This window comes from Clinocottus analis, unplaced genomic scaffold, assembly GCF_023055335.1.
Source record: "Clinocottus analis isolate CAN_PGR_092001 unplaced genomic scaffold, fCliAna1.0.p SCAF_12, whole genome shotgun sequence".
Taxonomy (NCBI): domain Eukaryota; kingdom Metazoa; phylum Chordata; class Actinopteri; order Perciformes; family Cottidae; genus Clinocottus; species Clinocottus analis.
In genome coordinates, this window is record NW_027175843.1 from 15,858,730 (window position 1) to 15,885,293 (window position 26,564).

General features: G+C 39.8%; 3 protein-coding genes across 3 annotated transcripts; all 3 read left to right on the top strand.

The window, feature by feature from the left end:
• Nucleotides 1-1,562: 1,562 nt before the first annotated feature.
• On the top strand, nt 1,563-6,238 carry LOC137783136 (histamine N-methyltransferase A-like). Its single transcript, XM_068572925.1, has 6 exons — nt 1,563-1,702; nt 2,894-2,946; nt 3,406-3,513; nt 3,715-3,845; nt 4,125-4,218; nt 5,739-6,238. Exons 1-6 carry the CDS (start codon nt 1,566-1,568, stop codon nt 6,089-6,091), a joined length of 876 nt encoding a protein of 291 aa, XP_068429026.1. The 5' UTR covers nt 1,563-1,565; the 3' UTR covers nt 6,092-6,238.
• A 4,427-nt stretch (nt 6,239-10,665) lies between these two features.
• LOC137783107 (histamine N-methyltransferase A-like) lies at nt 10,666-15,343 on the top strand. The gene is made up of 6 exons (XM_068572891.1): nt 10,666-10,805; nt 11,997-12,049; nt 12,511-12,618; nt 12,820-12,950; nt 13,230-13,323; nt 14,844-15,343. Exons 1-6 carry the CDS (start codon nt 10,669-10,671, stop codon nt 15,194-15,196), a joined length of 876 nt encoding a protein of 291 aa, XP_068428992.1. The 5' UTR covers nt 10,666-10,668; the 3' UTR covers nt 15,197-15,343.
• Nucleotides 15,344-19,766: 4,423 nt separating this feature from the next.
• LOC137783156 (histamine N-methyltransferase A-like) lies at nt 19,767-24,449 on the top strand. Its single transcript, XM_068572949.1, has 6 exons — nt 19,767-19,906; nt 21,100-21,152; nt 21,612-21,719; nt 21,922-22,052; nt 22,332-22,425; nt 23,967-24,449. Exons 1-6 carry the CDS (start codon nt 19,770-19,772, stop codon nt 24,317-24,319), a joined length of 876 nt encoding a protein of 291 aa, XP_068429050.1. The 5' UTR covers nt 19,767-19,769; the 3' UTR covers nt 24,320-24,449.
• The last annotated feature ends 2,115 nt before the right edge of the window (nt 24,450-26,564 follow it).

Genomic DNA, 26,564 nt, shown 5'->3' on the forward strand with positions numbered 1-26,564 from the left:
ACTGATATTTACACATCTGAGCAAAACTTAACATTATACTTGTTTTTTAACTCCAAGATTATTCAAATGGCTCTAGTGGTTGCAGAGACACACCCATTTTAGTTTGTATGTCATTTTCAAGCAGAAACCTAAAAAGAGGCCCGTGGCTTAAAAGGTTAGTCTAATGTGGTTCTATACCCGGGAGCAGAGGTGAAGCACGTAAAGAGGTTTTAACGGTATTGATTCTTGTCGTAGGCTCCGCCCACAGTATCCTGTTCTTGTTATAGAACAAACAACACAATCAACAAGCTAACATCTCGGACAACAAGAAGTTGTTATAGATAAGAAGACTGGTTGTATTGTAAATACTGGGTTCCGGATGTCAGTGAAGGTCTTAAAAGCTTCTATGCCTGTGATAATATAAATCAAAAATTTCTGTAGATGCTTTTCATATTCATGTTTAGTGAAGTTCAGGTTAGGTTAGCGAGGTCAGTACAACACAGCTATGCAGCTGTAGTTGAAATGTCTAGAAATGTCTGGTTCTCAAGGGAACTTCAGTCACACAAAATTCTCACATTCTCACATCTCGTAGTTTACCGACCCGGGGTTGCTACAATATGATGGGGTGTGAACATCAGTGAGATCAGTAGTGTTGCATGCTGGGGTTGTAATTGTGTGTGTATTTGGAGGTTTCAACGTTTCAAAAACATAAAAACGGCTCAAAAACGCCTTTGTCTGCAAGCGAGTGACGCAAGTGTTGAGTAGGCTCAACCAAAAAGGTCACAATAACGGTTCCACACCACTCTCTCCTCCCAGAAGATCTACTATGTGGAGGATAATGTATGGATAATCTCTAAAATGCTTGAAAATAAGATAATCCTTTATTAGTCCCTCAATGGGGATATTACAGGATTACAGCAGCACTGCTCACAAGTAAATGAAGATACAAAATCAAGCAATATAAATAAACAGTAAAACAATAAAACAAAATGAAACACTAAGAGGAAAATTAAATATCCAGATAGAATACATATAAGAATGTGTATAAAAGTACTTAAGCATAATGGATATTGCACATATTACAACAGGTGATGAATTAAAAGTGTTCACAAGTGTTTAGAAGTGTTCAAGTGATGTGTGGCCGACTGGGGGCTCAGCTTATTGTGCAGCCTGACAGCAGTGGGGAGAAAGGACTTGTGCTACCTCTCCCTCAGACACCGGGGATGAATCAACCCCCTTTTGTAAACTTCTCACTATAACGCCGATTTTGAAATAGCCACTGGAAAAACCCCGAAAATAGGAATCTTACAGTATGGCTGCAGCTGGCTCAGGTGTGCAGACAAAATTCATCTTTCAAGAGTTACGTAACAGAACGTCATGTGAGTTTGTACAAGCCAGCCAGTGGGAGGGGCCTTGCTCTCTGCAACTGCATAAAAGTGGGAACTCTTTGTACGTACTCTCCACATCTTGAAGGTAATTGGTAAATACTTGAAACATATGTTAAAGATATATTTATTGTGTTTGCATGCATAAATCATTGCTATGAATTTCTAACCGCTTTGTGTAACGCATTGCAGGAAGCAGTCATGGCTGAGGAAGTAAAGACCACTTGTTTTGAAGGCAATGGGGTGAAACGCTTTCAGGTCTTCTTACAACTCTCGGAAGAACATAAGGTCCTTCTCCCATGTCTTCTTCACAACATCCTGCCAGAAGAATTTAAAAGGTAAGTTATAAAAGGAAAGGCTCTGGTCATTAACAATCTGCAACTACAATAGAAATATGGAAATGTCATCGTCACTGCTCTTCCTCTGTCTGCACATCAGTAAAGCAATAGTAAAAATCATTAAAAAAAAATAGAATGCGTACTTTCCTGCTGTAAAAGTATAAATGTAATATTTTTACACTGTGGATTTATTGTAACATTGGCCGTAACAACTCACAGACATTGGTTTTAACTAATGGTCAACAAGGTCCAGTTTGAGAAAATGTCCTCATGCAAAGATCCTGTACGTCACAAAAATGCCCAACTTGCGCTATGATTTAGTCCCATGAGTATTGAAGTATCCAGCACTTCTTTTAACATCTTTTCTTCTTTTAACATCTATTCCTTCATTTTGGATGTGAGTCGATACTTTTGCTCAAAAGAGTTGTGCTTTGTCTCGCAGCAAAGCTTCACATTGCGCTTTTAATAAGTCTCTGAACACATGAGACATACAAGTTTTGAACTGCCTCTAAGAAGAATGAACGTAGAAGAGTTTGGTTAAAGACTGTGGTTAAAGTGTCAGGTAAAGAGTCTCGTTAAAGATTCTGGTTTCTGGTCCACGTTTCTCTTTTTGGAGAACGCCATGTGAAATAACTTCTCTCACTCGCAGACTTACCGACTTTTCATCCTCTCGTGCAGTGTTTCCCGTCACGTCTCGCACACAAGTGAGCACAGAGTGGACAGAGAGAGAGAGACAGAGCGGCAAAAAATATGCTGCGTGCTTTGCACAAAGAGATTTGCTGCTTTAAGCTATTGCTAATTTAAGCTATCAGTGATCACCTTGCAGTTAATGCAATGCAACAGGCTGCAGCCTGTGGACCTCAATAAATGGATGTGTATATGTACACACTGCCATACTATGTTTGCATCTTAGAAGACTGTAAATAACAGTTTTGTTTTCTCGTTTTTGGACGAGGAAACCATGGTTTTTTCATTTTTTTCAAAGACACTATTATCGTTTTAGATTATGTGTTTTCTGTGTAAGAGAATGGAAAGTGAAGTCAACATCATAACTAAACACATTATATACTGTATAGTTTATTTATTATGTATTGGTAGTTATTGTACTTATTCATTTATTCATTCATGTTTGCCCTTCAATTTTAAGTAACAATTCTATAATTTTACTTTTCCACCTCTCATATGTTGCAGAATCGGATTAGACAAAAGCAGCCTGGATGTTCTTGGTGTTGGAAGTGGTGGAGGTATGTGACGAGATACAGCAACTGGTAACTGTTGCTTGGACACATGTTGTGGTTTGTAGAAGTCACTTTGGCTCGGTTACAAACTGTTGTGTGCCGTGGCAAAGCTCCACGAGTGTAAGGGATTGCATTATCGTGTGGTTTATGTTCTCCAAGAAGTAGCTCAGTGGAAAATGCACTCTACCTTGATTTTGATAATAATGATGCCATCGAAATTGATTTGATTTCACTCTCTCACTCACACACACACACACACACACACACACACACACACACACACACACACACACACACAACCTAATATATATTTGACAAGTCCACCTGAAATTCATTCACAACATTTTAGGAATGTTTGCAATATTCCAAACAAATACATTTTGGTGCATGAGGTTTTCACAATGCAGCAGCATTACACTGAAGCAATAGGTCATTAAAGTCTAAAGATGTCCTGGTTCCTTCCAGGTGAGATGGATGTGCAGATACTCACTCTGCTGCAGTCTACATTCCCTGCTGTCCCGATCACTACTGACATTGTGGAGGGCAGTGCTGAGCTCACAGATAACTTCAAAGGTAATAAACAGAGTGATTTTTTTTTCTAATTTTTTGACTTGTATTTGTGCCTCTTGTGTCTTTGTCGTTTTCATCTTATCATAATCTGCTTCTCGGTTGTAGCTATTGTCATCTGTCATATCACATACACGTATACACTGTATATGTTATGTTTCTTTATTGCATTGTCTGAATCATCTGTTTTTTATGTACAACTTCTAGCTTTGATTGCAAAGACCACCAACCTTCAGAAGATCCCATTTGCTTGGCATTTGATGACCAGTCAGAACTATGAAAAACAATCCAAAGCGAAGGGAGATATGAAGAAATTTGACTTCATACACATGATTCAGGTATTATGACCTCACATTTTTTTTTCTCTTCAGTTTAACAATGATGTAATGATGAATGTGTCTCACTGTATGCCATGAAATATTTGAATCATTCCCTAAATCCTCTGCTGATGCTAGAGGAGAAAATTAACAGAAGTGTGTAACGATAAATGTTATAAATATTCACATTATGTTGTTTCCACTGACAAGCGTCCCAGACAGAACTATGTTGTTTAGAAACGCTTAAAGTACAATCCAAAACATCAAATTACAGGTTGTTTACAACTCTCTCCTTAACAGATGATCTACTTTGTGGATGACTTCGGCGATACCATCAAGTTCTACCACAGCCTCCTGAAGAACAATGGCATGCTGATGATTGTCATTGACTCAAGTCAGTAGAACTAAGTTTTTCAGACTGCATTTCCCACATTTCTTTATCCTAACCTGTTTCTTATCAATGTGCACAAACATAAAACAGAACTTCAAATAAGTGTCATGGAAAAGTGACAAGTGTACAAGGGATGTGCAGGGGAGTGACCAGTAGGAAATTGTCATGGGAATGACAATCCGTCTGTTAATGAGCCCAACTGCCGATGGGGAAAAAAATGTCGTGGCGTGATGTCTTGATCCTGATGGACTGCAGCCTCCTGCCAGATGGAAGGGACACAAACAGTTTGTGTTCATGGTGATAGGGATTGGCTACAATCTTTGTTACTCGCTTCAGGGTCCTTGAAGCACAAGCCCTGGAGGGAAAGCAGATTGCAGACAATCACTCTCTCAACAGAGAGGATGATGTTTTGCGGCCTGCCCTTGTCCTTGGCAGTGGCTGCAGTGTACCAGGCAATGATGGAGAAGCAAAGGATGGACTCAATGATGGCTGTGTAAAGGTGCACCATCATTGCCTTAGTTCATAGCAATAAATACTGGTTCCCAGTGGAAGCCGGAGTTGTAGAAAAAGGCACATTGGTGTTCAGTCTGGCATATTCAACTTATTCGAAAACGTTGATGATTAAAGATGGTACATGGAGCAGAGAAATGCAAGCAGAGACTATATCTCACAGACGTATTCATCAAACAAATGTATTGAGTTATTGAAGCTGAGGGTGGTGTCATTGAAGCTGAGGGTGGTGTCATTCGCAAACTTCAGGAGCTTTCAGGAGCTTCAGGAGCTTGGTGACTGAAGGGGCAGCTGTTGGTGTACAGGGAGAAGAGAAAAGGGGGAAAGAACACAGCCTTGGGGGGAAATTGGTGCTGATGGACCGAAAGGGTGAGACATGCTTCTGGAGGATGAAGTGGAGGGCCATGTTGACAGCATCTGCAGGGGGTCCAGGAGTGGGTCAGTGAGGGTTTCGAGGTGGGACAGGACTAGGCGTTCAAAGGACTCCATGACCTCATAGGTCAGGGCAGCGGGCCTGTCGTCATTGAGTCCTGTGATAGGTTATTGGAGGCCTTGAAACAGGCTGGTACTTAGCATGTCTTAAGGGAGGTGTTGAAGATGTCTGTGAACACCAGAGCTGACCAGCACAATGCTTCAGAGTGGAGGGAGAGACAGAGTCCAGGCCGGCTGCTTTGGGGGGGGTTCAGTTTTTAAAAAAAGCTTGTTGATGTCTCTCTCCAGAATAGAGGGAACTGTCACTGGGGAAGGGGTTGGGAAGCTGGGACGGGTGGGATAGAGACATGACCCTGCCAGGCAGAGGTCATTCATAAAGTAGGGGGTTTTAGGCTTGTTGTTTGTGATCTGTCTGAGGCTTCTCCAGACAGAAGCAGAGTCACTTGCTTCCTGTTTGTTCAAGGCCTTGTCCGCCGACGACCAATAGTCTCTCATGACTGTAATAAGTAGCATTGCTGTTTTATTGTCTGTCAATATATTTTTTCCGGATTTATTTCATTATTTATTCTCCTAATATACAGCTCACTCTGGTTGGGACATCTTGTGGAAGACTTACAAGAAGGAGCTCGCTGTCGATGCCATCACAGAGTGGCGCGCATCAGCCGAGGTCATTGCTTGCCTGAAGAGCCAGGGTCTGAAATATGAGGAGCACGTCATTCCCAACCCTTTCGACATCACGGAGTGCTTCGATCCAAGCAGCAAGACCGGAGGACTTCTCCTGGATTTCTTTACACTGAAAGCAAACTTCCACCAGTCCTTCACCCCGGAGATCAGAGCAGGAATTCTAGACCTGCTCAGAAGCAAGTGCAGCACTGAAAAAGATGGCAAAGTTATCTTCAACAATAATTTAAGCTGCATACTCGTTTACGCTTGAAGTGTCTTATAGAAAATGATTCATGCATTCTAATTTGAATTCTTGCATTCATTTGACCCTGCTATTGGATCATGCAGTAGTCAAGTCATTTTAGCTATCTACTTCATTTTGTCTGTATGTAAACCAACATTATCAATAAATACAATTTCTGTCCAAAATCTCTTTCTCTATTCCTATGACAGACATTCAACAGAGTGAATGTGATGACAGCCCCAAGACAACTGCCTTTGTCAAATATAATTGGTACAGAGATTGAACGGTTGAAAGTTTTTTTCACATTGATATGTTTGCTATTGTATTTTAGAAGTTCTGCAGAAAAGAGCAGCTTTGACTGACTTCTAATATAAAATAATAATATAACTATTTATTTAGCACCTTCAAAAACAAAGTTTACAAAGTGCTCTACAGATAAGCAAAGTACAGACATAAGTTAAATAGTGCCAAACAAAAAGGACCAAACCATAAAAACAATTAAAACCAAACAAATAGCCAAAAAGAACAGTAGAAAACAAACAAATATATAAAATATACAAACAAAACCATGGGCACAAAATAACTGCATAATAGATCATAAAAGGACAGCATCACTTTAAAGCAATTCTATAAAATGGGTTTTAAGAAGTGATTTAAAAGAAGTTATTGATTCTCCCAGCCTTATCTCCTCCGGAACGTTGTTTCAAAGTTGAGGCCTGTGATGACAAAAGCACGGTCACCCTTTGATTTAAGCCTCAGCTTGTGTCATGGAAGACCAGTGGTTACCTATGGCGACCGAAAAGGTTCTTTCTGAAAGGTATGAGTAGAACCAGCTGAGTGCAGCGTCCTTCATGCCAACCCAGGTTTTTAAGGCGATCAATTAAAATGGCATGAGCTCCCCCTGTCGACTTTAAGAATTGGGGTGTTAGTTACCTTGTGGAGGACAGTTTCTGTCCTGGGTCGTGGTCTAAAACCTGACAGACATTTTTCCAAATATGTAATGACATTTAATGATAAGCAAGGAAAAGGACCTCTGACACATTGTGTCAAAGGGTTGAATATGAAATGTAAAAGAACACTGCAATTCATGATTAATAATTATGTGATCTTTGGTTCTATTTCCATAGGTAGATAGATAGATAGATAAATAGATAATTACTTTATTGATCCCCAGAAGCAGAGGTGAAGCATGTTAACAGATTTTAACGGTGTTGACTCCGCCCACAGTACCCTGTTCTTGTTATAGAATAAAGAACACAATAAGCAAGCTAACATATTGAACATCAGTGGGATCAGTAGTGTTGCATGCTGGGGTTGTGATTGTGTTTGTATTGTAGCGACCCTGTACAGATGTCTGTTGGGGGGGATGTTCGGGCAGGGGTCTCTCTCTCCGGCCAATCACAGAAAAGCAGCCTCCGTTTGGTGGGGTTGTGGCCTGTGATTGGTGGAGCAGTGGGGGAGGCGGGTGTTTTTAGGGCTAATACGTGTGTTGTGGGTTGCTTTAGGGGTAGTGTTGGGAAAGCTTTGTGAGCTACCGTTAGCAAAGAGCATCATTTCAGTATCAGTTTGTGTGGACCTTGGTACAATAAACCAACAAGTGAATGAGACCAACGTCTGCGAGTCTTCCTGTCGTGGACGTTACAGCATGTAGGGGTGTTTAAGTGCATAAAAACGTTTCAAAAACATAAAAACGACTCAAAAACATCGTTGTCTGCGAGCGAGAAACACAAGTGTTGAGTAGGCTCAACCAAAAAGGTCACAATAACGGTTCCACACCACTCGCTCCTTGCAGAAGATCTACTATGTAGATAATGTAGGGATAATCTCTAAGAATCTTAACAAATAAAAAATTCTTTATTAGTTAATTACAGTACTCCCCTAAAAGCTCAGAACCCTTTAGAATTAGTGGTGGAATTGCGATTACATTCCTGTATTTGACTCGTATTGCTGTATCTCAATTTTTCTGTCCAGTGTTATTGGATGGGAACTTCATTTTTATGAGACAGTGCCATGCTGGTTGATCCAACATGCAAAAGAGGTAATCTGTTGTGTTGTCCCAAGTCCAGCCTGACGGTCTGCATCTCTACAGCTGTCAAACATCACATTAGGCTCCGGTCACAGTATCCTGTTCTTGTTTTAGAACAAACAACACAATAAGCAAGCTAACGTCTCGGAGAGGAAGAAGTCGTTTGAAATAAGAAGAGCGGTTATATTGTAAATACTGAGTTCAGGACCAGGGTACCCATATATGGTTGTTTTGACTTATTTTTGCAAATAAAACATATACATCACAATACAATATATTGATGTTATACACCAAATTAAACATCAAAGCCTTTGCTACAAGAATCAGTCAGCCATTTAAAAAAAAACTCAAACAGAAAGAAAGATAATCATAAAAGTATGAAACAAAAAAAACAAACCCAATTCAGCCCAAAATCAGCATGTTTCCAGAACCAGCAACCCTTAGCTTGGTGCTATCAGAAAAATCCTAATGTTGCAATTCCACACAGATTCCAGACATGCCTTCAAAATCCTTCCACCTCAAAGAACCAAGGAGATATGAGCAAAAGAACACAGAAAAATGAATTGCTTTATTTGCAGTATAAGCAAATACTGCTTACCTTTTTTTTTTTTTTTTTTTTTTACAGTTTACTAATTGTTAATTTGTGTGCTTGTTTTATTTTAAAGGGAAATATTGGTTGTTTTATAAATTTAAAAAAATTTAAAAAAAAAAAGTTTTTTTAAATTTTTTCTTCTCCTCAAATCTGACTAAATGTTACAAATGTGAGCTCTCGCCTGACTTTTTTCTGTACTAAATCCTCTCTAACTTTGTTCTAGTTCACTTTATCAAAGTAAAACAATGCAAAAATTATGTTGAAACTTTGGAGGTAGGATTTGGGAAAATTTATAAGCTTACGAACGCATTATTTTTGGTAAAAATCATGCTAAAAGTGCTTTTTTTCTAGGCGGACCTGAAACTTTACATTCCTTTCTGTGTGTCATCTTCATTTACTCTTAACCAGTAACACTTAGACTGATATTTACACATCTGAGCAAAACTTAACATTATACTTGTTTTTTAACTCCAAGATTATTCAAATGGCTCTAGTGGTTGCAGAGACACACCCATTTTAGTTTGTATGTCATTTTCAAGCAGAAACCTAAAAAGAGGCCCGTGGCTTAAAAGGTTAGTCTAATGTGGTTCTATACCCGGGAGCAGAGGTGAAGCACGTAAAGAGGTTTTAACGGTATTGATTCTTGTCGTAGGCTCCGCCCACAGTATCCTGTTCTTGTTATAGAACAAACAACACAATCAACAAGCTAACATCTCGGACAACAAGAAGTTGTTATAGATAAGAAGACTGGTTGTATTGTAAATACTGGGTTCCGGATGTCAGTGAAGGTCTTAAAAGCTTCTATGCCTGTGATAATATAAATCAAAAATTTCTGTAGATGCTTTTCATATTCATGTTTAGTGAAGTTCAGGTTAGGTTAGCGAGGTCAGTACAACACAGCTATGCAGCTGTAGTTGAAATGTCTAGAAATGTCTGGTTCTCAAGGGAACTTCAGTCACACAAAATTCTCACATTCTCACATCTCGTAGTTTACCGACCCGGGGTTGCTACAATATGATGGGGTGTGAACATCAGTGAGATCAGTAGTGTTGCATGCTGGGGTTGTAATTGTGTGTGTATTTGGAGGTTTCAACGTTTCAAAAACATAAAAACGGCTCAAAAACGCCTTTGTCTGCAAGCGAGTGACGCAAGTGTTGAGTAGGCTCAACCAAAAAGGTCACAATAACGGTTCCACACCACTCTCTCCTCCCAGAAGATCTACTATGTGGAGGATAATGTATGGATAATCTCTAAAATGCTTGAAAATAAGATAATCCTTTATTAGTCCCTCAATGGGGATATTACAGGATTACAGCAGCACTGCTCACAAGTAAATGAAGATACAAAATCAAGCAATATAAATAAACAGTAAAACATTAATAAAACAAAATGAAACACTAGGAGGAAAATTAAATATCCAGATAGAATACATATAAGAATGTGTATAAAAGTACTTAAGCATAATGGATATTGCACATATTACAACAGGTGATGAATTAAAAGTGTTCACAAGTGTTTAGAAGTGTTCAAGTGATGTGTGGCCGACTGGGGGCTCAGCTTATTGTGCAGCCTGACAGCAGTGGGGAGAAAGGACTTGTGCTACCTCTCCCTCAGACACCGGGGATGAATCAACCCCCTTTTGTAAACTTCTCACTATAACGCCGATTTTGAAATAGCCACTGGAAAAACCCCGAAAATAGGAATCTTACAGTATGGCTGCAGCTGGCTCAGGTGTGCAGACAAAATTCATCTTTCAAGAGTTACGTAACAGAACGTCATGTGAGTTTGTACAAGCCAGCCAGTGGGAGGGGCCTTGCTCTCTGCAACTGCATAAAAGTGGGAACTCTTTGTACGTACTCTCCACATCTTGAAGGTAATTGGTAAATACTTGAAACATATGTTAAAGATATATTTATTGTGTTTGCATGCATAAATCATTGCTATGAATTTCTAACCGCTTTGTGTAACGCATTGCAGGAAGCAGTCATGGCTGAGGAAGTAAAGACCACTTGTTTTGAAGGCAATGGGGTGAAACGCTTTCAGGTCTTCTTACAACTCTCGGAAGAACATAAGGTCCTTCTCCCATGTCTTCTTCACAACATCCTGCCAGAAGAATTTAAAAGGTAAGTTATAAAAGGAAAGGCTCTGGTCATTAACAATCTGCAACTACAATAGAAATATGGAAATGTCATCGTCACTGCTCTTCCTCTGTCTGCACATCAGTAAAGCAATAGTAAAAATCATTAAAAAAAAATAGAATGCGTACTTTCCTGCTGTAAAAGTATAAATGTAATATTTTTACACTGTGGATTTATTGTAACATTGGCCGTAACAACTCACAGACATTGGTTTTAACTAATGGTCAACAAGGTCCAGTTTGAGAAAATGTCCTCATGCAAAGATCCTGTACGTCACAAAAATGCCCAACTTGCGCTATGATTTAGTCCCATGAGTATTGAAGTATCCAGCACTTCTTTTAACATCTTTTCTTCTTTTAACATCTATTCCTTCATTTTGGATGTGAGTCGATACTTTTGCTCAAAAGAGTTGTGCTTTGTCTCGCAGCAAAGCTTCACATTGCGCTTTTAATAAGTCTCTGAACACATGAGACATACAAGTTTTGAACTGCCTCTAAGAAGAATGAACGTAGAAGAGTTTGGTTAAAGACTGTGGTTAAAGTGTCAGGTAAAGAGTCTCGTTAAAGATTCTGGTTTCTGGTCCACGTTTCTCTTTTTGGAGAACGCCATGTGAAATAACTTCTCTCACTCGCAGACTTACCGACTTTTCATCCTCTCGTGCAGTGTTTCCCGTCACGTCTCGCACACAAGTGAGCACAGAGTGGACAGAGAGAGAGAGACAGAGCGGCAAAAAATATGCTGCGTGCTTTGCACAAAGAGATTTGCTGCTTTAAGCTATTGCTAATTTAAGCTATCAGTGATCACCTTGCAGTTAATGCAATGCAACAGGCTGCAGCCTGTGGACCTCAATAAATGGATGTGTATATGTACACACTGCCATACTATGTTTGCATCTTAGAAGACTGTAAATAACAGTTTTGTTTTCTCGTTTTTGGACGAGGAAACCATGGTTTTTTCATTTTTTTCAAAGACACTATTATCGTTTTAGATTATGTGTTTTCTGTGTAAGAGAATGGAAAGTGAAGTCAACATCATAACTAAACACATTATATACTGTATAGTTTATTTATTATGTATTGGTAGTTATTGTACTTATTCATTTATTCATTCATGTTTGCCCTTCAATTTTAAGTAACAATTCTATAATTTTACTTTTCCACCTCTCATATGTTGCAGAATCGGATTAGACAAAAGCAGCCTGGATGTTCTTGGTGTTGGAAGTGGTGGAGGTATGTGACGAGATACAGCAACTGGTAACTGTTGCTTGGACACATGTTGTGGTTTGTAGAAGTCACTTTGGCTCGGTTACAAACTGTTGTGTGCCGTGGCAAAGCTCCACGAGTGTAAGGGATTGCATTATCGTGTGGTTTATGTTCTCCAAGAAGTAGCTCAGTGGAAAATGCACTCTACCTTGATTTTGATAATAATGATGCCATCGAAATTGATTTGATTTCACTCTCTCACTCACACACACACACACACACACACACACACACACACACACACACACACACACACACACAACCTAATATATATTTGACAAGTCCACCTGAAATTCATTCACAACATTTTAGGAATGTTTGCAATATTCCAAACAAATACATTTTGGTGCATGAGGTTTTCACAATGCAGCAGCATTACACTGAAGCAATAGGTCATTAAAGTCTAAAGATGTCCTGGTTCCTTCCAGGTGAGATGGATGTGCAGATACTCACTCTGCTGCAGTCTACATTCCCTGCTGTCCCGATCACTACTGACATTGTGGAGGGCAGTGCTGAGCTCACAGATAACTTCAAAGGTAATAAACAGAGTGATTTTTTTTTCTAATTTTTTGACTTGTATTTGTGCCTCTTGTGTCTTTGTCGTTTTCATCTTATCATAATCTGCTTCTCGGTTGTAGCTATTGTCATCTGTCATATCACATACACGTATACACTGTATATGTTATGTTTCTTTATTGCATTGTCTGAATCATCTGTTTTTTATGTACAACTTCTAGCTTTGATTGCAAAGACCACCAACCTTCAGAAGATCCCATTTGCTTGGCATTTGATGACCAGTCAGAACTATGAAAAACAATCCAAAGCGAAGGGAGATATGAAGAAATTTGACTTCATACACATGATTCAGGTATTATGACCTCACATTTTTTTTTCTCTTCAGTTTAACAATGATGTAATGATGAATGTGTCTCACTGTATGCCATGAAATATTTGAATCATTCCCTAAATCCTCTGCTGATGCTAGAGGAGAAAATTAACAGAAGTGTGTAACGATAAATGTTATAAATATTCACATTATGTTGTTTCCACTGACAAGCGTCCCAGACAGAACTATGTTGTTTAGAAACGCTTAAAGTACAATCCAAAACATCAAATTACAGGTTGTTTACAACTCTCTCCTTAACAGATGATCTACTTTGTGGATGACTTCGGCGATACCATCAAGTTCTACCACAGCCTCCTGAAGAACAATGGCATGCTGATGATTGTCATTGACTCAAGTCAGTAGAACTAAGTTTTTCAGACTGCATTTCCCACATTTCTTTATCCTAACCTGTTTCTTATCAATGTGCACAAACATAAAACAGAACTTCAAATAAGTGTCATGGAAAAGTGACAAGTGTACAAGGGATGTGCAGGGGAGTGACCAGTAGGAAATTGTCATGGGAATGACAATCCGTCTGTTAATGAGCCCAACTGCCGATGGGGAAAAAAATGTCGTGGCGTGATGTCTTGATCCTGATGGACTGCAGCCTCCTGCCAGATGGAAGGGACACAAACAGTTTGTGTTCATGGTGATAGGGATTGGCTACAATCTTTGTTACTCGCTTCAGGGTCCTTGAAGCACAAGCCCTGGAGGGAAAGCAGATTGCAGACAATCACTCTCTCAACAGAGAGGATGATGTTTTGCGGCCTGCCCTTGTCCTTGGCAGTGGCTGCAGTGTACCAGGCAATGATGGAGAAGCAAAGGATGGACTCAATGATGGCTGTGTAAAGGTGCACCATCATTGCCTTAGTTCATAGCAATAAATACTGGTTCCCAGTGGAAGCCGGAGTTGTAGAAAAAGGCACATTGGTGTTCAGTCTGGCATATTCAACTTATTCGAAAACGTTGATGATTAAAGATGGTACATGGAGCAGAGAAATGCAAGCAGAGACTATATCTCACAGACGTATTCATCAAACAAATGTATTGAGTTATTGAAGCTGAGGGTGGTGTCATTGAAGCTGAGGGTGGTGTCATTCGCAAACTTCAGGAGCTTTCAGGAGCTTCAGGAGCTTGGTGACTGAAGGGGCAGCTGTTGGTGTACAGGGAGAAGAGAAAAGGGGGAAAGAACACAGCCTTGGGGGGAAATTGGTGCTGATGGACCGAAAGGGTGAGACATGCTTCTGGAGGATGAAGTGGAGGGCCATGTTGACAGCATCTGCAGGGGGTCCAGGAGTGGGTCAGTGAGGGTTTCGAGGTGGGACAGGACTAGGCGTTCAAAGGACTCCATGACCTCATAGGTCAGGGCAGCGGGCCTGTCGTCATTGAGTCCTGTGATAGGTTATTGGAGGCCTTGAAACAGGCTGGTACTTAGCATGTCTTAAGGGAGGTGTTGAAGATGTCTGTGAACACCAGAGCTGACCAGCACAATGCTTCAGAGTGGAGGGAGAGACAGAGTCCAGGCCGGCTGCTTTGGGGGGGGTTCAGTTTTTAAAAAAAGCTTGTTGATGTCTCTCTCCAGAATAGAGGGAACTGTCACTGGGGAAGGGGTTGGGAAGCTGGGACGGGTGGGATAGAGACATGACCCTGCCAGGCAGAGGTCATTCATAAAGTAGGGGGTTTTAGGCTTGTTGTTTGTGATCTGTCTGAGGCTTCTCCAGACAGAAGCAGAGTCACTTGCTTCCTGTTTGTTCAAGGCCTTGTCCGCCGACGACCAATAGTCTCTCATGACTGTAATAAGTAGCATTGCTGTTTTATTGTCTGTCAATATATTTTTTCCGGATTTATTTCATTATTTATTCTCCTAATATACAGCTCACTCTGGTTGGGACATCTTGTGGAAGACTTACAAGAAGGAGCTCGCTGTCGATGCCATCACAGAGTGGCGCGCATCAGCCGAGGTCATTGCTTGCCTGAAGAGCCAGGGTCTGAAATATGAGGAGCACGTCATTCCCAACCCTTTCGACATCACGGAGTGCTTCGATCCAAGCAGCAAGACCGGAGGACTTCTCCTGGATTTCTTTACACTGAAAGCAAACTTCCACCAGTCCTTCACCCCGGAGATCAGAGCAGGAATTCTAGACCTGCTCAGAAGCAAGTGCAGCACTGAAAAAGATGGCAAAGTTATCTTCAACAATAATTTAAGCTGCATACTCGTTTACGCTTGAAGTGTCTTATAGAAAATGATTCATGCATTCTAATTTGAATTCTTGCATTCATTTGACCCTGCTATTGGATCATGCAGTAGTCAAGTCATTTTAGCTATCTACTTCATTTTGTCTGTATGTAAACCAACATTATCAATAAATACAATTTCTGTCCAAAATCTCTTTCTCTATTCCTATGACAGACATTCAACAGAGTGAATGTGATGACAGCCCCAAGACAACTGCCTTTGTCAAATATAATTGGTACAGAGATTGAACGGTTGAAAGTTTTTTTCACATTGATATGTTTGCTATTGTATTTTAGAAGTTCTGCAGAAAAGAGCAGCTTTGACTGACTTCTAATATAAAATAATAATATAACTATTTATTTAGCACCTTCAAAAACAAAGTTTACAAAGTGCTCTACAGATAAGCAAAGTACAGACATAAGTTAAATAGTGCCAAACAAAAAGGACCAAACCATAAAAACAATTAAAACCAAACAAATAGCCAAAAAGAACAGTAGAAAACAAACAAATATATAAAATATACAAACAAAACCATGGGCACAAAATAACTGCATAATAGATCATAAAAGGACAGCATCACTTTAAAGCAATTCTATAAAATGGGTTTTAAGAAGTGATTTAAAAGAAGTTATTGATTCTCCCAGCCTTATCTCCTCCGGAACGTTGTTTCAAAGTTGAGGCCTGTGATGACAAAAGCACGGTCACCCTTTGATTTAAGCCTCAGCTTGTGTCATGGAAGACCAGTGGTTACCTATGGCGACCGAAAAGGTTCTTTCTGAAAGGTATGAGTAGAACCAGCTGAGTGCAGCGTCCTTCATGCCAACCCAGGTTTTTAAGGCGATCAATTAAAATGGCATGAGCTCCCCCTGTCGACTTTAAGAATTGGGGTGTTAGTTACCTTGTGGAGGACAGTTTCTGTCCTGGGTCGTGGTCTAAAACCTGACAGACATTTTTCCAAATATGTAATGACATTTAATGATAAGCAAGGAAAAGGACCTCTGACACATTGTGTCAAAGGGTTGAATATGAAATGTAAAAGAACACTGCAATTCATGATTAATAATTATGTGATCTTTGGTTCTATTTCCATAGGTAGATAGATAGATAGATAAATAGATAATTACTTTATTGATCCCCAGAAGCAGAGGTGAAGCATGTTAACAGATTTTAACGGTGTTGACTCCGCCCACAGTACCCTGTTCTTGTTATAGAATAAAGAACACAATAAGCAAGCTAACATATTGAACATCAGTGGGATCAGTAGTGTTGCATGCTGGGGTTGTGATTGTGTTTGTATTGTAGCGACCCTGTACAGATGTCTGTTGGGGGGGATGTTCGGGCAGGGGTCTCTCTCTCCGGCCAATCACAGAAAAGCAGCCTCCGTTTGGTGGGGTTGTGGCCTGTGATTGGTGGAGCAGTGGGGGAGGCGGGTGTTTTTAGGGCTAATACGTGTGTTGTGGGTTGCTTTAGGGGTAGTGTTGGGAAAGCTTTGTGAGCTACCGTTAGCAAAGAGCATCATTTCAGTATCAGTTTGTGTGGACCTTGGTACAATAAACCAACAAGTGAATGAGACCAACGTCTGCGAGTCTTCCTGTCGTGGACGTTACAGCATGTAGGGGTGTTTAAGTGCATAAAAACGTTTCAAAAACATAAAAACGACTCAAAAACATCGTTGTCTGCGAGCGAGAAACACAAGTGTTGAGTAGGCTCAACCAAAAAGGTCACAATAACGGTTCCACACCACTCGCTCCTTGCAGAAGATCTACTATGTAGATAATGTAGGGATAATCTCTAAGAATCTTAACAAATAAAAAATTCTTTATTAGTTAATTACAGTACTCCCCTAAAAGCTCAGAACCCTTTAGAATTAGTGGTGGAATTGCGATTACATTCCTGTATTTGACTCGTATTGCTGTATCTCAATTTTTCTGTCCAGTGTTATTGGATGGGAACTTCATTTTTATGAGACAGTGCCATGCTGGTTGATCCAACATGCAAAAGAGGTAATCTGTTGTGTTGTCCCAAGTCCAGCCTGACGGTCTGCATCTCTACAGCTGTCAAACATCACATTAGGCTCCGGTCACAGTATCCTGTTCTTGTTTTAGAACAAACAACACAATAAGCAAGCTAACGTCTCGGAGAGGAAGAAGTCGTTTGAAATAAGAAGAGCGGTTATATTGTAAATACTGAGTTCAGGACCAGGGTACCCATATATGGTTGTTTTGACTTATTTTTGCAAATAAAACATATACATCACAATACAATATATTGATGTTATACACCAAATTAAACATCAAAGCCTTTGCTACAAGAATCAGTCAGCCATTTAAAAAAAAACTCAAACAGAAAGAAAGATAATCATAAAAGTATGAAACAAAAAAAACAAACCCAATTCAGCCCAAAATCAGCATGTTTCCAGAACCAGCAACCCTTAGCTTGGTGCTATCAGAAAAATCCTAATGTTGCAATTCCACACAGATTCCAGACATGCCTTCAAAATCCTTCCACCTCAAAGAACCAAGGAGATATGAGCAAAAGAACACAGAAAAATGAATTGCTTTATTTGCAGTATAAGCAAATACTGCTTACCTTTTTTTTTTTTTTTTTTTTTACAGTTTACTAATTGTTAATTTGTGTGCTTGTTTTATTTTAAAGGGAAATATTGGTTGTTTTATAAATTTAAAAAAATTTAAAAAAAAAAAGTTTTTTTAAATTTTTTCTTCTCCTCAAATCTGACTAAATGTTACAAATGTGAGCTCTCGCCTGACTTTTTTCTGTACTAAATCCTCTCTAACTTTGTTCTAGTTCACTTTATCAAAGTAAAACAATGCAAAAATTATGTTGAAACTTTGGAGGTAGGATTTGGGAAAATTTATAAGCTTACGAACGCATTATTTTTGGTAAAAATCATGCTAAAAGTGCTTTTTTTCTAGGCGGACCTGAAACTTTACATTCCTTTCTGTGTGTCATCTTCATTTACTCTTAACCAGTAACACTTAGACTGATATTTACACATCTGAGCAAAACTTAACATTATACTTGTTTTTTAACTCCAAGATTATTCAAATGGCTCTAGTGGTTGCAGAGACACACCCATTTTAGTTTGTATGTCATTTTCAAGCAGAAACCTAAAAAGAGGCCCGTGGCTTAAAAGGTTAGTCTAATGTGGTTCTATACCCGGGAGCAGAGGTGAAGCACGTAAAGAGGTTTTAACGGTATTGATTCTTGTCGTAGGCTCCGCCCACAGTATCCTGTTCTTGTTATAGAACAAACAACACAATCAACAAGCTAACATCTCGGACAACAAGAAGTTGTTATAGATAAGAAGACTGGTTGTATTGTAAATACTGGGTTCCGGATGTCAGTGAAGGTCTTAAAAGCTTCTATGCCTGTGATAATATAAATCAAAAATTTCTGTAGATGCTTTTCATATTCATGTTTAGTGAAGTTCAGGTTAGGTTAGCGAGGTCAGTACAACACAGCTATGCAGCTGTAGTTGAAATGTCTAGAAATGTCTGGTTCTCAAGGGAACTTCAGTCACACAAAATTCTCACATTCTCACATCTCGTAGTTTACCGACCCGGGGTTGCTACAATATGATGGGGTGTGAACATCAGTGAGATCAGTAGTGTTGCATGCTGGGGTTGTAATTGTGTGTGTATTTGGAGGTTTCAACGTTTCAAAAACATAAAAACGGCTCAAAAACGCCTTTGTCTGCAAGCGAGTGACGCAAGTGTTGAGTAGGCTCAACCAAAAAGGTCACAATAACGGTTCCACACCACTCTCTCCTCCCAGAAGATCTACTATGTGGAGGATAATGTATGGATAATCTCTAAAATGCTTGAAAATAAGATAATCCTTTATTAGTCCCTCAATGGGGATATTACAGGATTACAGCAGCACTGCTCACAAGTAAATGAAGATACAAAATCAAGCAATATAAATAAACAGTAAAACAATAAAACAAAATGAAACACTAAGAGGAAAATTAAATATCCAGATAGAATACATATAAGAATGTGTATAAAAGTACTTAAGCATAATGGATATTGCACATATTACAACAGGTGATGAATTAAAAGTGTTCACAAGTGTTTAGAAGTGTTCAAGTGATGTGTGGCCGACTGGGGGCTCAGCTTATTGTGCAGCCTGACAGCAGTGGGGAGAAAGGACTTGTGCTACCTCTCCCTCAGACACCGGGGATGAATCAACCCCCTTTTGTAAACTTCTCACTATAACGCCGATTTTGAAATAGCCACTGGAAAAACCCCGAAAATAGGAATCTTACAGTATGGCTGCAGCTGGCTCAGGTGTGCAGACAAAATTCATCTTTCAAGAGTTACGTAACAGAACGTCATGTGAGTTTGTACAAGCCAGCCGGTGGGAGGGGCCTTGCTCTCTGCAACTGCATAAAAGTGGGAACTCTCTGTACGTACTCTCCACATCTTGAAGGTAATTGGTAAATACTTGAAACATATATTAAAGATATATTTATTGTGTTTGCATGCATAAATCATTGCTATGAATTTCTAACCGCTTTGTGTAACGCATTGCAGGAAGCAGTCATGGCTGAGGAAGTAAAGACCACTTGTTTTGAAGGCAATGGGGTGAAACGCTTTCAGGTCTTCTTACAACTCTCGGAAGAACATAAGGTCCTTCTCCCATGTCTTCTTCACAACATCCTGCCAGAAGAATTTAAAAGGTAAGTTATAAAAGGAAAGGCTCTGGTCATTAACAATCTGCAACTACAATAGAAATATGGAAATGTCATCGTCACTGCTCTTCCTCTGTCTGCACATCAGTAAAGCAATAGTAAAAATCATTAAAAAAAAATAGAATGCGTACTTTCCTGCTGTAAAAGTATAAATGTAATATTTTTACACTGTGGATTTATTGTAACATTGGCCGTAACAACTCACAGACATTGGTTTTAACTAATGGTCAACAAGGTCCAGTTTGAGAAAATGTCCTCATGCAAAGATCCTGTACGTCACAAAAATGCCCAACTTGCGCTATGATTTAGTCCCATGAGTATTGAAGTATCCAGCACTTCTTTTAACATCTTTTCTTCTTTTAACATCTATTCCTTCATTTTGGATGTGAGTCGATACTTTTGCTCAAAAGAGTTGTGCTTTGTCTCGCAGCAAAGCTTCACATTGCGCTTTTAATAAGTCTCTGAACACATGAGACATACAAGTTTTGAACTGCCTCTAAGAAGAATGAACGTAGAAGAGTTTGGTTAAAGACTGTGGTTAAAGTGTCAGGTAAAGAGTCTCGTTAAAGATTCTGGTTTCTGGTCCACGTTTCTCTTTTTGGAGAACGCCATGTGAAATAACTTCTCTCACTCGCAGACTTACCGACTTTTCATCCTCTCGTGCAGTGTTTCCCGTCACGTCTCGCACACAAGTGAGCACAGAGTGGACAGAGAGAGAGAGACAGAGCGGCAAAAAATATGCTGCGTGCTTTGCACAAAGAGATTTGCTGCTTTAAGCTATTGCTAATTTAAGCTATCAGTGATCACCTTACAGTTAATGCAATGCAACAGGCTGCAGCCTGTGGACCTCAATAAATGGATGTGTGTATATGTACACACTGCCATACTATGTTTGCATCTTAGAAGACTGTAAATAACAGTTTTGTTTTCTCGTTTTTGGACGAGGAAACCATGGTTTTTCCATTTTTTTCAAAGACACTATTATCGTTTTAGATTATGTGTTTTCTGTGTAAGAGAATGGAAAGTGAAGTCAACATCATAACTAAACACATTATATACTGTATAGTTTATTTATTATGTATTGGTAGTTATTGTACTTATTCATTTATTCATTCATGTTTGCCCTTCAATTTTAAGTAACAATTCTATAATTTTACTTTTCCACCTCTCATATGTTGCAGAATCGGATTAGACAAAAGCAGCCTGGATGTTCTTGGTGTTGGAAGTGGTGGAGGTATGTGACGAGATACAGAAACTGGTAACTGTTGCTTGGACACATGTTGTGGTTTGTAGAAGTCACTTTGGCTCGGTTACAAACTGTTGTGTGCCGTGGCAAAGCTCCACGAGTGTAAGGGATTGCATTATCGTGTGGTTTATGTTCTCCAAGAAGTAGCTCAGTGGAAAATGCACTCTACCTTGATTTTGATAATAATGATGCCATCGAAATTGATTTGATTTCACTCTCTCACTCACACACACACACACACACACACACACACACACACACACACACACACACACACACAACCTAATATATATTTGACAAGTCCACCTGAAATTCATTCACAACATTTTAGGAATGTTTGCAATATTCCAAACAAATACATTTTGGTGCATGAGGTTTTCACAATGCAGCAGCATTACACTGAAGCAATAGGTCATTAAAGTCTAAAGATGTCCTGGTTCCTTCCAGGTGAGATGGATGTGCAGATACTCACTCTGCTGCAGTCTACATTCCCTGCTGTCCCGATCACTACTGACATTGTGGAGGGCAGTGCTGAGCTCACAGATAACTTCAAAGGTGATAAACAGAGTGATTTTGTTTTCTAATTTTTTGACTTGTATTTGTGCCTCTTGTGTCTTTGTCGTTTTCATCTTATCATAATCTGCTTCTCGGTTGTAGCTATTGTCATCTGTCATATCACATACACGTATACACTGTATATATTATGTTTCTTTATTGCATTGTCTGAATCATCTGTTTTTTTATGTACAACTTCTAGCTTTGCTTGCAAAGACCACCAACCTTCAGAAGATCCCATTTGCTTGGCATTTGATGACCAGTCAGAACTATGAAAAACAATCCAAAGCGAAGGGAGATATGAAGAAATTTGACTTCATACACATGATTCAGGTATTATGACCTCACATTTTTTTTTCTCTTCAGTTTAACAATGATGTAATGATGAATGTGTCTCACTGTATGCCATGAAATATTTGAATCATTCCCTAAATCCTCTGCTGATGCTAGAGGAGAAAATTAACAGAAGTGTGTAACGATAAATGTTATAAATATTCACATTATGTCGTTTCCACTGACAAGCGTCCCAGACAGAACTATGTTGTTTAGAAACGCTTAAAGTACAATCCAAAACATCAAATTACAGGTTGTTTACAACTCTCTCCTTAACAGATGATCTACTATGTGGATGACTTCGGCGATACCATCAAGTTCTACCACAGCCTCCTGAAGAACAATGGCATGCTGATGATTGTCATTGACTCAAGTCAGTAGAACTAAGTTTTTCAGACTGCATTTCCCACATTTCTTTATCCTAACCTGTTTCTTATCAATGTGCACAAACATAAAACAAAACTTCAAATAAGTGTCATGGAAAAGTGACAAGTGTACAAGGGATGTGCAGGGGAGTGACCAGTAGGAAATTGTCATGGGAATGACAATCCGTCTGTTAATGAGCCCAACTGCCGATGGGGAAAAAAATGTCGTGGCGTGATGTCTTGATCCTGATGGACTGCAGCCTCCTGCCAGATGGAAGGGACACAAACAGTTTGTGTTCATGGTGATAGGGGTTGGCTACAATCTTTGTTACTCGCTCCAGGGTCCTTGAAGCACAAGCCCTGGAGGGAAAGCAGATTGCAGACAATCACTCTCTCAACAGAGAGGATGATGTTTTGCGGCCTGCCCTTGTCCTTGGCAGTGGCTGCAGTGTACCAGGCAATGATGGAGGAGCAAAGGATGGACTCAATGATGGCTGTGTAAAGGTGCACCATCATTGCCTTAGTTCATAGCAATAAATACTGGTTCCCAGTGGAAGCCGGAGTTGTAGAAAAAGGCACATTGGTGTTCAGTCTGGCATATTCAACTTATTCGAAAACGTTGATGATTAAAGATGGTACATGGAGCAGAGAAATGCAAGCAGAGACTATATCTCACAGACGTATTCATCAAACAAATGTATTGAGTTATTGAAGCTGAGGGTGGTGTCATTGAAGCTGAGGGTGGTGTCATTGAAGCTGAGGGTGGTGTCATTCGCAAACTTCAGGAGCTTTCAGGAGCTTCAGGAGCTTGGTGACTGAAGGGGCAGCTGTTGGTGTACAGGGAGAAGAGAAAAGGGGGAAAGAACACAGCCTTGGGGGGAAATTGGTGCTGATGGACCGAAAGGGTGAGACATGCTTCTGGAGGATGAAGTGGAGGGCCATGTTGACAGCATCTGCAGGGGGGTCCAGGAGTGGGTCAGTGAGGGTTTCGAGGTGGGACAGGACTAGGCGTTCAAAGGACTCCATGACCTCATAGGTCAGGGCAGCGGGCCTGTCGTCATTGAGTCCTGTGATAGGTTATTGGAGGCCTTGAAACAGGCTGGTACTTAGCATGTCTTAAGGGAGGTGTTGAAGATGTCTGTGAACACCAGAGCTGACTAGCACAATGCTTCAGAGTGGAGGGAGAGACAGAGTCCAGGCCGGCTGCTTTGGGGGGGTTCAGTTTTTAAAAAAAGCTTGTTGATGTCTCTCTCCAGAATAGAGGGAACTGTCACTGGGGAAGGGGTTGGGAAGCTGGGACGGGTGGGATAGAGACATGACCCTGCCAGGCAGAGGTCATTCATAAAGTAGGGGGTTTTAGGCTTGTTGTTTGTGATCTGTCTGAGGCTTCTCCAGACAGAAGCAGAGTCACTTGCTTCCTGTTTGTTCAAGGCCTTGTCCGCCGACGACCAATAGTCTCTCATGACTGTAATAAGTAGCATTGCTGTTTTATTGTCTGTCAATATATCTTTTCCGGATTTATTTCATTATTGATTCTCCTAATATACAGCTCACTCTGGTTGGGACATCTTGTGGAAGACTTACAAGAAGGAGCTCGCTGTCGATGTCATCACAGAGTGCCGCGCATCAGCCGAGGTCATTGCTTGCCTGAAGAACCAGGGTCTGAAATATGAGGAGCACGTCATTCCCAACCCTTTCGACATCACGGAGTGCTTCGATCCACGCAGCAAGACCGGAGGACTTCTCCTGCATTTCTTTACCCTGAAAGCAAACTTCCACCAGTCCTTCACCCCGGAGATCAGAGCAGGAATTCTAGACCTGCTCAGAAGCAAGTGCAGCACTGAAAAAGATGGCAAAGTTATCTTCAACAATAATGTAAGCTGCATACTCGTTTATGCTTGAAGTGTCTTATGGAAAATGGTTCATGCATTCTAAATGTGTATTCTTGATATTGGATCATGCAGTAGTCAAGTCCTTGTAGCTGTCTATTTCATTTTGTCTGTATGTAAACCAACATTATCAATACATACAATTTCTGTACAAAATGCATAATTTATAAAGCATTATTCCAATGTAAACATCAGTATGCAATTCAGAAACAGTTATAAAAGTTGTATTCTTAATTAATAAGCTTGGGCTTTCATACATAACACTGCAATTCATGATTGATAATTATGTGATCTTTTGTCCTATTTCTATGGTTATCATTGTTTAACAATTTGTCAAAAATAGACAAATAAAAGGACTCTTAAACCAACGTTTTTTTGTTTTTTTTCCAGAAGTAGTTTAACATAAAATACATAAAGGTATGGTGGCAAACTGTCCTGGACAAATTGACTGGAAGATAAAGTAGTTTCACTAGCCACACAACGGTGTTCATGTCCTTGATATTTGCGTCATTATTTCTTTCCATGTCAATTAATTTTTGCCTTCATTTTTCATTTATTTGGGGTCCCTATAGTGTAGCTTGGACGCAAATATAAGCATATCAACCAACCAGACAAGTACATTCTTTATACTAACTGTGATCACAACTTTAAGTAATCATACCTTACTAAACCTTGTCTCTTCAGCTTGACATATGACTCGTACAATGTATTGGTTAGATAAACAAACACAATGGTCGCTGCTGGCCTCACTATTTGTCTTCAGGCATATCACTTGTGTATAAAGTATTAGCACCATCTTCAGGGAATTATCAGTAACTGTCTTTTAAATACAAGGATGTGCAGATCGAAGACAAATAAAATATCTATGTGGATCACCTTCACTCTGCGGGGATTAAACGTTATACGTACTCACTTGATAAGGGTTGAGACAAGTTACAGCGTATCCTTTTCCACCCCGTCGGACCCCAATGGGGGTTGGTACCTCTTTTCCCCATGTTCAAGTAGTCGTATGTACCCCGAATGAGTTGTGATATTTGTGTTATTTTCTTTCTTTTTTCCATATAATTTGTATTTTTTTTTATAACATCCAGCATTATTCCAAGCAAGATTTGCCAAAAATCCCTCCTTGAGTGGTCCCTGAATTTTTCCAACTCTATGGTTCAGGGCCTTAACAATATCCCACATACTCATAACACATCTTTTTGGAAAGGTTAGTACCTAAGGAATCTGAATCAACAAAAAGCACTGCAAAACAAACCTTTGACATATTGGGAAGGTTTTATCGTCAAAAAATCTGTGTTGTTCGGTTCAAAAACAGAAAAGTTACCTTTTCTATGTGAAAACATTGTTGGATTATGGTGTTCTATGGCTCTAAATGTTCAGGAGCTTCTGCTGGTGCCCTATGACCCGGATGCAGAAACTTTCGCCCTTCAGGGAAGCTTCTGGCTTCAAAATTGTGCGCCGGCAAAAAAAAAAGAAAGAAGCTGCGGCCGTTTTGTGACTTTACAGGTAGAAATAGGGGGTTTATAAGGACATTGATTACTTTGTTAGATTCCCACAACCTTTACGGTTACGTGAATGTGTTTGTTATTGAAATATGACTTAAGCAGCTGACTGTGAGCAGCCAGCAGACAGACAAGGCAGGAGGAACAGACAAGACATGAGCTGGTCAATAAGCAAATAGGCTAATAGGGAAAAAATAATAAGAATACATGTAGTGTATTTGTAAAAAAACAATTACTTTATAAAATAGATATAACTTTTTAATTAATAATAAAAAATAACAATAATAAAAAAAGGCCCTGACGGCCCGCCACTGGTGTGTGTGTGTGTGTGTGTGTGTGTGTGTGTGTGTGTGTGTGTGTGTGTGTGTGTGTGTGTGTGTGTGTGTGTGTGTGTGAATGAGAGAGGTGTTGTTTGTTCCACAGTCTCATTTTAGATAAAACACATCACAACGTGTCTGAACAACAGTTTCCAGCTGTATCTCGTCACATACCTCCGCCACTTCCAAGACCATCCAGCTGCTTTGATCTAATCCGATTCTGCAACCTATTATTGCAACAATAATATAGTTTCTTAGTCCTGACAAAGAAGTTTAGTTCAGCAATTGGGGCATTTCTTTTTGGAAGTAACCTTTTAAATTATCCTGGCAAGAGGTTGTGAAGCGATTGGACAACGGCCTGGTCCTCTTCTGATTGTTGCAAGTAGACCTGAAAGTTTTGCACACGACTGTCATCATAACAAGTCGTCTTTGCTTC